General features: G+C 35.6%; 4 protein-coding genes across 16 annotated transcripts in view; 2 read left to right on the top strand and 2 right to left on the bottom strand.

Moving 5' to 3' along the window:
- Nucleotides 1–92: 92 nt before the first annotated feature.
- Nucleotides 93–3,920, top strand: LOC143344932 (protein-lysine N-methyltransferase SMYD4). Its single transcript, XM_076771564.1, has 7 exons — nt 93–1,100; nt 1,480–2,014; nt 2,092–2,414; nt 2,530–2,738; nt 2,867–2,991; nt 3,105–3,314; nt 3,474–3,920. Exons 1-7 carry the CDS (start codon nt 794–796, stop codon nt 3,793–3,795), a joined length of 2,031 nt encoding a protein of 676 aa, XP_076627679.1. The 5' UTR covers nt 93–793; the 3' UTR covers nt 3,796–3,920.
- A 39-nt stretch (nt 3,921–3,959) lies between these two features.
- Nucleotides 3,960–10,483, bottom strand: LOC143344949 (RNA-binding protein 1-like). Of its 9 annotated transcripts, XR_013080174.1 has the most exons (8): nt 10,342–10,483; nt 8,981–9,194; nt 8,558–8,650; nt 7,956–8,003; nt 7,775–7,822; nt 5,300–5,386; nt 4,827–4,916; nt 3,960–4,790 (listed from the first exon to the last, which is right to left on the bottom strand). XR_013080174.1 is itself a non-coding variant. In XM_076771593.1 (7 exons), the coding sequence occupies exons 2-7, from the start codon at nt 9,187–9,189 to the stop codon at nt 4,913–4,915; spliced, it is 489 nt and encodes a 162-aa protein (XP_076627708.1). In that variant the 5' UTR covers nt 9,190–9,194; nt 10,342–10,483; the 3' UTR covers nt 3,960–4,912. The 9 variants fall into 9 exon arrangements, 8 of the variants coding, with proteins under 8 accessions (XP_076627708.1, XP_076627707.1, XP_076627711.1 ...); XM_076771593.1 differs by having other exon boundaries at nt 3,960–4,916; XM_076771592.1 differs by having other exon boundaries at nt 3,960–5,386.
- A 464-nt stretch (nt 10,484–10,947) lies between these two features.
- Med18 (mediator complex subunit 18) lies at nt 10,948–12,062 on the bottom strand. Of its 4 annotated transcripts, none has more exons than XM_076771589.1 (3): nt 12,025–12,062; nt 11,617–11,797; nt 10,948–11,531 (listed from the first exon to the last, which is right to left on the bottom strand). In XM_076771589.1, the coding sequence occupies exons 2-3, from the start codon at nt 11,793–11,795 to the stop codon at nt 11,084–11,086; spliced, it is 627 nt and encodes a 208-aa protein (XP_076627704.1). In that variant the 5' UTR covers nt 11,796–11,797; nt 12,025–12,062; the 3' UTR covers nt 10,948–11,083. The 4 variants fall into 4 exon arrangements, with proteins under 4 accessions (XP_076627704.1, XP_076627703.1, XP_076627702.1 ...); XM_076771588.1 differs by lacking the exon at nt 12,025–12,062 and adding an exon at nt 11,941–12,008; XM_076771587.1 differs by lacking the exon at nt 12,025–12,062 and adding an exon at nt 11,941–12,001 and having other exon boundaries at nt 11,617–11,814.
- Nucleotides 12,063–12,124: 62 nt separating this feature from the next.
- The window catches only part of LOC143344950 (uncharacterized), a 28,359-nt gene continuing 25,765 nt past the window's right edge, over nt 12,125–14,718 (top strand). Inside the window, exons 1-3 of one of the 2 annotated variants that reach the window (XR_013080183.1) lie at nt 12,129–12,402; nt 12,794–12,955; nt 13,572–13,705. The gene's annotated coding sequence lies outside the window, so the exon portion shown is untranslated. Of the gene's footprint in view, nt 12,403–12,793; nt 12,956–13,571; nt 13,706–14,718 lie in introns of those variants that run through there. The other variant, XR_013080176.1, reaches the window with a different exon arrangement.

The following is a 14,718-nucleotide window of genomic DNA, read 5'->3' as shown; positions in this document are numbered from 1 at the left end:
TGTGTACAAATATTTTCATTGCAATTACTTTGGCCGACGAGTCAATCCGATCGATCCGGATTATTTCCAAATAACGAATAAAGTTTTATTTTTTAATAACGTACGCGGGTGAAAAATACGAACGCCTGCGAGTATACGTAAAAGATAACTCGGTTGTTTACATAATACACAAATATATTTATCGTCTAGATAACTATATTATTATTATTTATAACTATGCATAAAATTTAAGTAATTGAAGTAAATTACCTTTAAATTTAGCTATCATCTTCGCAGAGACTTACGCAAGATGTTCTAGTGATCGAAGTATTGTTGCGCCGGAGCGAGGCGTTTTTCAAGTAACTCATAATAACACCACAAAATGTAAGTGATTTTTCTTACAGAAACAAGTAAAATATACGTAATAAAATTTCTATTAGAATAATTTTAAAAATCTGTAAAACATGCCTATGTTCGATGTCGTGTATCGCGCGGCTCTACGTTTTCCGGCGACAAAAATAGCGCGAACGGAAATAGACGAACATAGTTTTTGGGAGCCGTAGATGATGCCAGTAGCTTCGGGTGTCGTCGACCGGCAACTTTCTTGAACGCGAGAATAAACGAGAATAAACATTTCTTAAAAGGAAGACGAAATTCTTCCGTTCTCCCGGGACGCGACCTGTAAATAGACGATAAATTTGTAAATAATTCCACAACAGATGGCACCGAAGGAAGGACAAAAGCGTGGAAAATAAAAGAAACATCGGCTCGTAACATATAAATTTAATCGTAGAATTATTAAAGCTCCCTAAAAATGTTGGACGAATCGAACGAGGAAACAAACAACTACTTCAGTTCGAACCTGTTGGAGCTGCAGAACGCCATTACTGCAGAGGATTCGAAAAGATTCGCGGCCCTGAACAGCAACTCGGAGAGGATCGATTTCGTTCTGAGGTATTCGGAGGCTCATAGACTTCCCTTGGAGATAGAGAATCAGACGCAGAAGAACAGCGAGAAAGCTATTCGACTCAAGGACTTGGGCAACAAATATTTTGGCCACGGCGAATTCCACAAGGCCTTGGAAATGTACTCGAACGCTGTCATGCTGGCACCTCAGGAAGGTAATTAATGGCTGTCGATACTATCGGTTGTATTTATTTAATATTGTTAAAACGTTCCCGCCCGTACACGGTATCCGTTCCGAGCGAATTTCTCGTCCGGGTAACGAACGGCACACTTTTCGTGTGAATTATACCTCTCGCCTGCTTAATTTATTGCGCCAATTTCATAATGACGTTACAATTATGTCGACGTTACTTAAATTCGACTCGACACGCGAGTATTTTAAAAACTAGATATTGAGATATTAGCTTGACGCTTTACAAACAAGTCACGCGACTTTCTTCCATACAAAAATACAGAAACAGTTGGAAAAATGATTTCCAAGACGGCGAACCCAACCCATTACACGAATCACTCGAACCAAAATCTTTTTCTCAGACTTGGGTATCATACTAGCCAATCGTTCCGCGACGCTTTATTACCTGGAACGTTACGATTACGCTCTGATAGACGCGGAGGAAACTATACGGGTCGGCTATCCGAAGGAATTGTTGTACAAAATCGAGGAAAGACGCGCAAAGTGTTTGCTAGGTTTGAAAAGGCACGCGGAGGCCGTGCAAGCGTTCAGAAGCGCTTTGACCGCCCTGGACTGTACAAAGTTGACGTTAGAAAAAAAACTGAAGCTCGAATCCGACATTAGAATGATGCTCGCGGTGATGGAAAAGGGCGATCAAATGGCGCGGAAAGCGAACAAAATGCAATCTCCCGAGACGCAAAAGAGTAGCAAACCGAAGAGACCGACTCCTAAAATCGAGAACTGTAATCCGTTGTACCCCGCGTGTAGCAAAGCGGTGGAAATTAAAGATGACGGCGGTGACGTTGGAAGACACGCCGTTGCTACCAAAAACATCGAACCTGGTGAAATACTGGTAATAGAAAAACCACATTGTGCGTTATTGTTGCCCGAATACAGGTACAATTGCACGATTGATATTATCGTTATTCATTGTAACGGTGAAATTATTATAGGCTTTTGATATTTCGTTTCAGACTCACGCATTGTCACTGTTGCTTTTCGAGAATATTCGTACCGACGCCAGCCGCTTGCAAAAAGTGCAGTTGGGTGGCTTACTGCGGTATCCGGTGCAGAAACGCGGACGCAAAAGTGCATCGAACCGAATGCATGCTGCTGCCCGCATTGTGGCGTTCAAACATATCCGTAACGTGTTTCTTGGCACTCAGGTCGATTACACAGCGATCGTTCGAAGAATTGTTTAAAATGAAAGACACACTGGCAGCTTCGAAGGGTAGATTCCACGTAACGCCGCAGCGGCCCCATCAGAGCGACGACTTTGAAGCCTACTATGGACTAAGTAACACTCTTTGCTAAAATAAAGTCTTAACGATCACTTGACATTTCGAGCAAACTAAAATTACAATTAGATTAGACCTAATTCATTACGAAGCTTTATTTTCTTCTTCTTTTAGTAACGCACGAAGACGAAAGAACGACAGAAGATCTAATCCATAGAACCTACGTAGCCAGTTGGTTATTGAGACTCTTAAAAAGAGGCTCATATTTCCCAGAAGGTGTTAAAACCGAAGACACGGCTGAAACAAAACTCTCCGAGGGTGAATTATTCATAGGAGGTTTAATTTTACAAAGCTTGATGTTGCTGCAATTCAATGCTCACGAGGTAAATCATACGTATCTATTTAAAGAATTTTTATCAATTGGAATTGAGCATATTTTATACAATAGCACGTATACTTGTACTTTTAATATTGTTTATTGTTTCGTTACATTCCCGTTCTCAATGTTCAGATATCAGAGTTGACAACACCAAGAGGCAAAAAAGCCTTGGCAAATGCGAAAAGCATTTTTATAGGTGGTGGATTGTATTCAACGGTATCATTGTTTAATCATTCGTGCAATCCTGGTATCATCAGGCAAGTGGGGGAGAATCCTTTATTTGGAAACAGCAACTAATTCCTGAAATTTACTTTAACGTGCAACATTTAAAGTAATCTGATGATAAATACTATCTTCTTATAACGTTTAGATATTTTGTCGGTACTACTATGGTTGTACGAGCGGTTCGTTCGATCGCAAAGGGAGAGGAAATCTCTGAAAATTATGGTCCAATTTTTACGATGACCCCTGAAAATGAACGCAAGAGAACACTGAGATTGCGGTACTGGTTTGACTGCAAATGCGAGGCATGTACGGCGCATTGGCCTCTTTTGAAAGATATCGATCCAACGATTCTCAGGTATCGTTATCTAAAACAAAAAACCAAGGAGAACTAATGTGCCAGTACCTCTGACATTTCTACTAAAGTCTAATACTCTGTCATCCTTTAACGCTCGTCGTTAAAATCGCCGTTGTTTAACGATCTATTCGTTCGCAAAATTTTATTCTATACTTGCAGATTTAAATGCGACACTGGAACGGAATGCAACAATATCTTACCTGTAAGAACGGACACGAATGAATTCATGATTAAGTGTCCCAAATGTGGCAACAATACGAACATCCTAAAAGGTTTGAAAGCCTTACAAGACACAGACGCACTTTACAAAATTGCCGCACAAAACTTGGAAGAAGGCAAAAACGTGGAAGCGTTGAAATACTATTTGGAAATTCTGAGGCTTTTAGACGAGACCCTTGCTTTGCCTATAAGAGATTATCATCTTTGTCAGCAAGGTGTTCGCCAATGTATGCTTACTTTAGGCAATTTCGCGTACGTTTAAAGAATTGGGTGAGTTCGTTTAATAATAAGCGAGAAACAACATTTCTGAATGCTGCAACGAGACATTTCTTTTTTTATTATTTAATCTCATTGTATGCAAGATACAGTACAGGAGGTACGAGTTACGTAGACATTGAATCGCTATTTGCAATAGGAAAGCAAAAATAATGATACGATACACGTTTTTATTTTTAATCTTAGTTTCGTAAGAGTACAAAATAATTAATACAACATAAAACGACCATATCTTTCATTTTTTCCATATCCTTCTTCACACCGAAACGACGTCTCTGGCCCAAAGTCTATATCGATTCTGCCGCCGTCAGTTCCCACTCACGGATAACCTGATGATCGTTAATTATTCATAATTGTAAATCGAATCTTATCGCACTCGTACACTTTAAAGCAATAAGCACATTTCGTAGGAGATCCAACGCACTTGGCAGCTCGCGTCACAAAAGAAACCTTGTCCTGACATTTGTATACTGCATCTATGTGTAATACACGCGTGTGTACATGTGTCTATACGAACGCATAGACTCGTGTGTGTGTGTCAGTGTTAAGAATATTTTACGCATGTAACTGACTTTCATGCGTGTACAAAATTAACAACTTAAATGCTAAATGCGTGTGCGTGCGTGTTGTATTTGTGTTTATGAGTGAACGTATGTGTACTTGGTGAAAAAAATATAGCGAGATACGCGAAACACTCGTACGGAATGGAAAGCGATATCAATCGTAAGGATACAATCACCGAGTGTGCTTTACACCATACAGATCCACATTGTGCTACAATTCGACTCTGAAATTTTTTGACTCGCGACATTCATTCAATCGTGCTGTTTTCAACCCGCACACGTCACTATTTTTACAACCCCACTATATTTATTCCAACAAGTATGCGTGTTTGTTTCGTGTCATATGAAATGTCTTTTACTCTTTATTATCATCATTGCTTCATCCGAGTATGTACGCGTGGTAACGATTATTATTATTATTATTATTATTATTATTATTATTATTATTATTATTGTTTCTTTATGTACATATAAAATCAGTTTTCTTTTGTCTTCCATCCGGCACAATTAGTCGGTCCGTTCTCTCGACACTTTTAGCACCTAACTGTAAGTAAATAGAGAATAAACTTACAAAGGATTCACTTGGATCTCAATTTAATTTCGCTACATCGCTGCTTTGCACTGCGTGTCGAAATCTCAGTGTAAAGTGGATATAACAGACGAATTAAATCAAAACTGCCGTAATAGGAATATTTGGATCGTTAGTATCACAGATCATTTATCATGCTATTCAAGGCGAAAGTCAGTCCATCGGCTAGTTCATTTAGTCGACGACAACTATAACGAATGATATTTTTTCCCCCTTTCAACACTCGTAGACCGTATATCACGAAAGGCATTCCATTCCCGTTGCAAAAGCAAAATCTGACTAATGCTTCCTTTTAGTCTTTTTCATTTTTATTTTTTAATTTGTGGTTATATCAATACCGTCTGTCACGGGAATCCGAACGAGAACGACGATCTCGGCTGCGGCTACGGGTCAGTGATCTCCTGCGTGGACTACGGGACCGTGACCTAAAATATTAAAAAAACATTTTACACCACTTTTACTCAAATTGGGGAAACAGTTTATTAATGTGCAACTCCCCACTTCGTCTCAAAATTTCACAACGCTAGAACCAACCATTTATTGATCGCATTAAGCTCCTCGATTAAAAAGTACGCTAAAATTTTATCTAAAAGTATGTAATATCGAATAAATTGTGAAATGAAATATGAAACGAAATAGAACGTCGCACGTTAAACACATAGGTACAAAAATGATCGCAAGGCAACCGTAATAGAATTAGGACTGGCTAATTCCTATTTGCCTAAGGGGTAATAAAACTAGTTAGACACAATAATTAATACAAAATGACATCTCACCAATAATGAGAAACCAATAAACGAAAGTAGGATTAATTTGGTTAAATTAAATCTTTACAAGTAATTGTTCAATATATAAATGTATATAAATATATAAATATATATATATATATATTGATAAATACATATTATGTAACAGGCGGCAGTTCCCTGGTCCAATCTATGCTGTACCGCCAAAAAAATTAAAGCGAAATGATAAATACAAGATGTCTTGCGTTCTTTTACTAATGGTGTGTCGAATAAAACGTAAAATTATTTGGTATGAATACTGGTATTGGACTACAGAGAACGTGACGCCGTGGTATAAAAAAAAAAAAAGATAAAAAATCTTTGAAAATCGGTGAAATACCAGACAACTGTGAACATGTAGTGGTGGTTGGTGGTGGTGGTACTTGGTTGGGTGGTGGTGGGATGGTGTGTAGGTGGTGATCATTTTGCTTTGCTCAGTTGAAGAGAAGTGGCGGTCGCGTTGTCAGCTAAGTTTAACGTGATGGTTGACGAGTAGTAGTAGTAGCAGTAGTAGTAGTAGTAGTAGAAGTTGGGACGGACGGACGGACTGACGCGTCGAGATTTTGACAGAAGAATTCGTTCATATCGCGTCGGCTGTTCGATGGATTCACGATGCTCCTAGCCGCTAGAGGTTGAGGTAGCCCGAAGAAGTCTTTTTGAAGGGGAACAGACGGACTGACGGACTGACGGACAGCATCGGACTGTCAACTGACGGACGACTTGGCTCCTACCGGTGACTGGTGGTGACTGATGGTGACTGGTTGGGAAGTTAGTGGGCAGGCAGGCTTTTTTTTGTTCAGTTTTGATTGCTAGACTTTTTTTCACGGTGGCTGTAGTAGTAGTAGTAGTAGTAGTAGCAGTAGTAGTAGTGGCGGGGAGACGAGCAGAGCTAGGAGCTGACGCTGGTAGAATCTGCAAACGTCAGTTTTAGCAATATAACCATCAAAGTTATCATACTCCTGGCCACTATCGGTATACACGAGTTTTCCTTAATCCAAATTTACAAAATTGCACATGTTTCACTCATCAACGATAGTTTCATTACGATTATATGTAATCCTAGACTGCCCACTCTAATGCGTACAAAAGAAGACTCTACTTGCAACTAATCGACTAAACTTATATGATGGATGTAGAAATCATCATGTTATCATTTATGTACTTATCGTAACGCATAGTGCAGTATGGAAAAATAATACCGTCTATTATAAGAGCAACATAAAAATTCAGCTTTAAAAAGCTAATGTAGGAAATATAATTAAGCTGCTTCGATGCGTGTACGATAAATAAATGTGACTAAAGCACCAAGTGCATTTTCAACTATTTGCACATTAGTGTGCATTTCGATATCAAAATTTTTTTACGACATAAGAAGCTATGTATAATTTTTTTATTTCATTCGATATCTGAAAAGTTTGTTAACGATTTGAAACGACTGAACGAAATGATATCTTAAATAATTTCTAGTGACCTTAAATATGTAAAATATGAGAATAAGTCTTCAGATACCGAATAACTACTGTTTTCAGGCACTTATACAGTATAACCAATCAGATTCTATATGGTAAGAGCACAATAAGCGTTAGAAATAAGTTGCTTTCAAATGATAAAATTAACACCAGACACCGCTATGATTTATTTTTATACGCCACCGGTGCTACTTTCTATGCACCGAACGAGCTTCATAGTTACCAACTAATTTTTCATCTCGTATAAATTTCTTTTTTCAGTGTTTCAAACTCTATCTTCGTCCTCCGTCTACCGCACTTTCTTTTAGTACTGTTCTCTCCAACTTACGCCAATCAATTAACATTTGACCACCGATCGTGACAATTACGCAATTTTCAATATTCAATTCATTTTTAAATTACTCTACATGTTTTATATGATACATTGTGATTCTGCGTGCAAAATTGCGATGATCACAATACAAGCGGTACTTGCAAATACCTACTTGCAACTTGTAGATTGGCTGTTCTTGATAAGGCTCTGAAAATTTTATAAAATTGTAAAATCCGGAAATATTACCTGGAACATCGACTTATCGGTGATCTGCGCGGACTTCTTGACCAGGACCTAAACAAAATTAAGAAAAACTGTTGTATGTTTGACCGCTTATAATGTTGTCGATCACCGTGTTTCACTTTGATTTTTCTTTTGTCTACTCGAACCTGAAAATTTTCGGTCAACGGGGCTAGGAAAATCTTACCTGGGGTAACGACCCAGTGATCTCCTCCGAGGACTGCGAGATCGGGACCTATAAGGTTGTCAAAAAGATATATGGTTCGTGAATTCCTGTTCTTTGCTAAGCATAGTCACAAGGAGATTACAAAGGGGAAAAATTAACTCTAATGATTTGCTACCTCTGCCATAACTAAAACTTTGCCCTAACATTTCCTGTTTACGTTACCCATGCAGTGTATTTGATTGCTCTTTGGCTAACATTCTAGACTTCCAAATGTATTATGGAAATGATCCATAATGTTCAAAATTTCTTTCATTGTTATCTTATGCACTAATATTCATCTTTGATTCTTTATTAATGAAAAAAAAACAGTAACCAAAGGGCATTTAAATCAAATAAATGCAGTATGTAATATATATTCTACCCGCATTCCTATACAAAATACTTAAAAAAAATATTGATTTATCCGCTGTGCATAAAAAAATTCACCGAAACCCGTGCATAGTTTCTTGACATTCTTATTCATTAACTGCACTGTAATACCTACTTGGCAAGACACTTTAGCCATCTGCAGCAGCTCAATGTTGCTGTAAAATGCGGATGCTTAACATTTTGAGATTCCTTACCTGGAGTATCTTGGACCTGGTCTCCGTCCACCACCACCACGCCGACTTCTTCCGGAGGACATCTCTACCCTCACTCTGGTTCCACAACAGCGTCTGTAAACAAAACCATTAATGTTTGTTATATTTCAGTTTACTGCTGCTTTAATAAACTCATTATGTATTGGTTAAATACTACGGGTGTTCGGTTATCCGAAATTACGGATATCCGAGCCTCGGGTTAGGTCGATTTCGGTCACCGAAAAATTTTTGGATTTTTCGCAACGTGAGTACAATGCTTTCTGATTCTTTCTCTCAGAGTTTACATTTAAACTTTCAAACTCAAAGGTGCTATCGTATTATGTGATATAATACTTGTGTTATGAAAAAACCTGAAATTTTCGGATCTCGACCCGAAATCGACATTCTCTATATTATAATACTTACGTTCCATCTAGTCCTCTAACTGCATCTTCAGCATCTCTTGGATCTTCAAATTCCACGAAAGCAAATCCAGGTGGATTTCTGGCAACCCACACGTTTCTTAGTGGACCATATTTACTAAATGCACTTTCAATTTCATGTTTACTAGCACTACTGCCCAAGTTTCCAACATAAACTTTGCACGAAAGATCCCATTCACGGTAACGTGACATTTTGTCTGTAATTAATAATGAAATTAAAAACATTATTTGTTTCATAAACAATAAAAACGGTATTATAACACTAGTATTGTGGATGACTTAAGTACACTAACTAGCTGAACTGGTAACATGCTTTGATTCTACCTTCAGCAAAGTTTTCATTACATAATTATTTAAATTCATGCTCATCAAAGTGTGTGTGTATATATATATATTAGAGAGAGAGAGAGAGACCTTTGTGACAGTTTGCACAAATTAAATTTCATCTCCTAATAATGTTAGTCTTATTAGTTTAATATTTTTCAACATGAAACAGGACAAGTGTTATTGTGTTGCACGATACTATTTGACACAGTTCTCAAAATGACCCCTGGCACTAAAACTGTTAAGGAGACTGACAAACATATTCATTCATGTTACACAAGAACCCTGAGATTAGCTGTAGCAACATAAGAAAGGTAAAATAGAATAGTCTTAACAAAGTATTGCTGATCAATCATTCTTGAAAATAACTTTATGATTTCTAAGTGATGCTATTATTTCAAACGTAAACATATTTTTCATAGATAAAAATATCATTCACGACGATTCTATTATCGGATTCAACAGCAGATTACGAATGAGTTATTGACAACCACTGTCAGTTTACCTATATTACAAAAATATCGACCGGCAACGAAAATACTGTTGCTCATTCAAGTATTTACAGCACAAAGACGAACTCATATTTTAGCCGTATAAGTTTAAAATTCAATATAAGATTAAGATCAATATATGTAACAAATTACAATTATAATCATATCGGATGGACGCAAAATACAGACGACTATACGGAAAAGGGAAAGTCGAAATACCGCCATGTTGTGTTCTCAATTTACTGCAGGGACGAAGACTAATTATACCAAATATAAATATTTCGATTTATGCAAGAAAAGTTGTATAATTTTATTTAAAATACTAGAATATTAAATAATAATTGTTCCTTTCGCACTTGCACTCTTATAAATACAAAAATAATGGAAGAATTAGCCAGTGTCGAAACCAACAGAAACGACGCCATGGATATTTTGTACTATTTTCCCCGTTCATCCACGATACATTTAAAAGTAATTGTAAATAAACAACTTTACGTTTATTTTGAATCAAATACTTTGTTTTACTTACATTTTAAGTGGTTAAATTTATTAAAAGTACTTTATAACTTTCCGACACACACGACCGTTCCTTTGAACCGCACAAGTAGAAATGCTCACAAAATGGTGGCGTGTGTAGCGTTGATCTTCTTCCGTGGCCTCCTTTCTAAGATGGCATTGGTGCATGTATATTGCCTTCTACTTTCTGGTCAAATGAACATTTAAAACTTTTATAACATTTCTATATTTTTACATAAAAATTACATTTTTAATGTTTACCGATTTATATATTTTAAACATTAATTAATTCAAAATACTTTTAATTATTTGTGTAAAAATAAAATACTTTATGATGCTTTAATTATAAATTACGTATCAGTACCGTTAAATAAAATCTGTTTATTGTTGAAGAGCTATTTTAGTTTTATAAAAGAACCTTTCTATTGTTCACATAATAGTAAAAAAATAACGTTAAATAATTGTCTCGAAAAATCGATAAATACACTAATTTGATTCATATTGTACAGGTAGTAGACTAAATATCTTACTACACCCACATGCCAATGCGTGGAAAATTAAATTTAAAGTACGGACAATTATCTTCATCGGCGACACATATTAATGTAATTAGGACAAGTAAAATATAAATTTCGTTTATTCTTTCGTTTTTTAAATTATAAAAAAATTGTATTATATACAACTGTATAAAGGGATTTACAAAACTTATTACTATTATTCAAAATACAATACTGATTTGTTTTATAATTTTTCCATTAATGAACAAGCCTTTTATAGTCAATTTTCTCAAGTTGAACTAAAGGTTTTAATTGTTCTGCAAAAATTCTCATGTCCTCTGCTATTGCATCTTGACCACTTGGTGCTAACACACTCAATTCGACTAGATAACTTTGAGATATAGCTTCCATACTTTCAGGCATTTTTCCTTGTTGAGCCATTTTAAATATCTTGGAAACAGTAACCTTCATTCTACCTTTACGGAACATATAACCACGTGCAATGTATTCAAAATCCAACCTACATCCAAGTTCTGTCAGAAAGTCCACAACTGTATTACTGGTTGCTATATCTAAGCTACTTCTAACTATTGTAGGACGTGATTTGTCACCAAGTTCAGGTTGACCGATATAACGTAATTGCCAAGGCATGTCTTGATAATCTAAAGCTCTTCTCACGTGCAAAAGCAACGGTTGTTCTGATCCCCTAAAACATAAAACATTTAACAATTATGTAATTTCTTTATGTAATTTGATATTTTTAACAATGTTTCTTAACTTATTTTATCTACCTGATACTGAAACACATTTCATGGTCATAAAAGGTTTCTGGTCCAGTGTCAACATTATCACATAAACCACGTAACCTGTGAAGTAACACTTCTACAGCACTGTCCAACACTGATCCTTGTAATAAATATTCTTGATTTGGAATTATGTTAGATTTAATTGCAGCTGTTAAGCTGTCCATAGCTGTACTTATTGGAGCACTCATTTTCAAAATTTCAAATTCAAATTATATATATACATATATATATATATAATATATATATTTATATATATGTATATATATGTTTCTTATTTAAAAGATATATGAATGTTTGACAAATATGTACTTTTAAGTTAAGGTATAACTTTAACACTTTATTATCATTATTCTCCTCCGACCATAGATGCAAATTTTATCCAACCTAATATACCTAAACAGTATAGCCAGATTTGGCATAATTGAGTAAATCGACGGCGACACTAGTAACGACGAATTTCCTTAGCGTTTAACGGAGTGGTGGCACTACTTCGAAATGGTAGGAGTTGAGCCCGTTTGAAAATTGAATCAGTTTTGTGGAGTTTTTGTGACTTTACGTAATTAAGGAACAACATTCCGATTAGTCTTGAAATTTGTACATATTCTATACCAAAATACGCGTTGTTTGCCATTTGAAACATTAAAATCGTTCAATGCGATTAGAAGTTATGATGTTTGAAACATTCGCATGATCATTCATGGAAACATTTCTAACCTCACGTTATATTTTTGTTAATGAATTTTTTTCTCGAAAGTGGATAGGATTTCGGAGGTATGTGTATTCACCAAAAATGATTGTAATTGACCCCCGCGACCGAAAATAATTTTTCCAAAACGATTTGAAATTTTTTAATTTTCCCTCCAAAATTTGTCTACCTATTGGATTTTTTTTCTCGAAAGTGCGTAGGATTTCGGTGGTATGTCTATTGACCAAAAATGATTGTAATTGACCCCCTCAACCGAAAATAATTTTTCCAGAAAGATTTGAAATATTTTAATTTTCCCTCCAAAATTTGTCTACCTATTGGATTTTTTTTCTCGAAAGTGCGTAGTATTTCGGTAGTATGTCTATTGACCAAAAATGATTATAATTGTCCCCCTCAACCGAAAATAATTTTTCCAGAAAGATTTGAAATATTTTAATTTTCCCTCCAAAATTTCAGTCGAAACCCTGATGGTAGAATAAGTGATCCTCAACGTGCTGGTGGTATTCTCCGAAGCCTTGTCGAAGTACACTGACACGTTATTAACAACAAGTTGTTCCTTCCAAGACTCTTGTCATCTTTGAAGTTTTCAAGAAATAGTCCATCAAAATTTGCACCAAGGTAACAGATATACATATATACAATCCATTATCAACGCCCCTGAGATTCGCAAGAGGAAATATTTATCGATCTAACCTCAAATAAACGATTACGACAAGAATATCTTTCTCACAGCGTATCAGACACGGACTCCAGACTTTAAAGTCGAAACAACTGGCAAAATAAATTGTTTTTCCGCTTTGTTTAAACTCTCTTGAACCTGTATTCGCGTACGCGATCCGAATTTCACCGAACTAGTAGTAGAGATCAGATCAAATTTCTGTTTTCTCAATAGTTAAAACATGATCAGGGGGTTTCAAAACGTGTATTTCATTGTATCAAGAAAGAAGGGCTCATATTCGCCTTCTTTCTCGATTTTCCAAAGTTACGTGATCAACTTTGTTAGATGCTAATTATGTCAAATTTGGCCACATTGTCAGTGAGATTTTCAAATATTGTGTGATGTTCCAGAGCTCTTTGTTCAATGTAATTTGGTAAATTATCACATTGAAACCAGGCTTACAGAAATATATCTAAATAAATCAAGATTCGTTTCTATAATGACATTAGGATCTCTATACTAATTTTAGTAATCTTATAGTCATATACTGCATTATACTAACTTTATATTCCACAGGATCTTATGTATTTTTGCGAAAAGAAGAAATATGTGAATAAGGTAGTGTCGTGAGAAAAGAAATTTTATTGGGAACGTAGAGACATTCAAGTACGTATAAACGGTATGTATAAAAGTATAAAAAATAAATAGCGACGACGCTGCAACTCTGCAAGCCTTAATGAGAGCAAATTCATCATAAAGCATTCCCATCATCATCAAGAATGCGATTACGAGTATAATGATAATAACATCACTAGTGACAAATAACAATAATAATAATAATAATAATTGTAATTGACATTGTACTTAATTTTACGATAAATTTCTTCAACATTCAACAGACATTTTGTTCATACATGCGCTCGCACACTCGTCTCTTTCTACCACTTGATTAGTAATCATTTGTTAAAATTAAATGGTGGAGATCAATGCGACGACAAATGAAACTAAATTTAATGTCCTAATTTGAGTTTCGAGCATTTTCTTTTTTTTTTTGTAACATTTGTTTAATGTCTTTTAAAAATATTGTAAATATTAATTGTTTCTGTTCGATTTATAGCGAACCTGACGACGTCCTATATTCAAATAAGAAAGGAAGAAGCATTTCTTGTTTAAGGTATTGATATTTTTTGTGAATCGCAGTTCGTAATGTAATATACATATAACTGTAAATAGAGGGTGTCTCTAAATTCATGATATCAAAGACGAGTCGAATGTGTAGAAAGAAATTTTCCTGCACGAGGGAATCTTGTTAAAAAAAAAAAAAATAAGTTGAATCAGGTACGTGCTCGCTTAACGAACCTTTGAGTACCTACTCACAATCAATTTGTTTTTTTAACGAAGCCTCGTGTTAGAAAATTTTATTACATACTTTCGACTTACGTACGAACAAGTAAACAATCTCTGTTCGTTTGTATTCCAAATTACAAGACACTCTGTGCATATTAGTTATTTTCCACTTACAGTGTGCACGCGCTCATTTGAACAATTTCGCCGTACGTTTATTCAATTAATCTACACAATCGCGAAGTCGTATTGCAAACAAGTCGCCGGTATCGTTTTCGTGATTCCTTTACTTTATGCGGCACGTGTTACGAAAATGTGAATTTCTGTAAGAAAATACTTCACGTTTCATTTTTCACACAAAGTTGCTTAAACTACATAT

Source organism: Colletes latitarsis, chromosome 8 (genome assembly GCF_051014445.1).
Source record: "Colletes latitarsis isolate SP2378_abdomen chromosome 8, iyColLati1, whole genome shotgun sequence".
Classification (NCBI taxonomy): Eukaryota; Metazoa; Arthropoda; class Insecta; order Hymenoptera; family Colletidae; genus Colletes; species Colletes latitarsis.
Note: the sequence above shows the minus strand (reverse complement) of the source record. Positions and strands in the feature narration are given on the sequence as shown.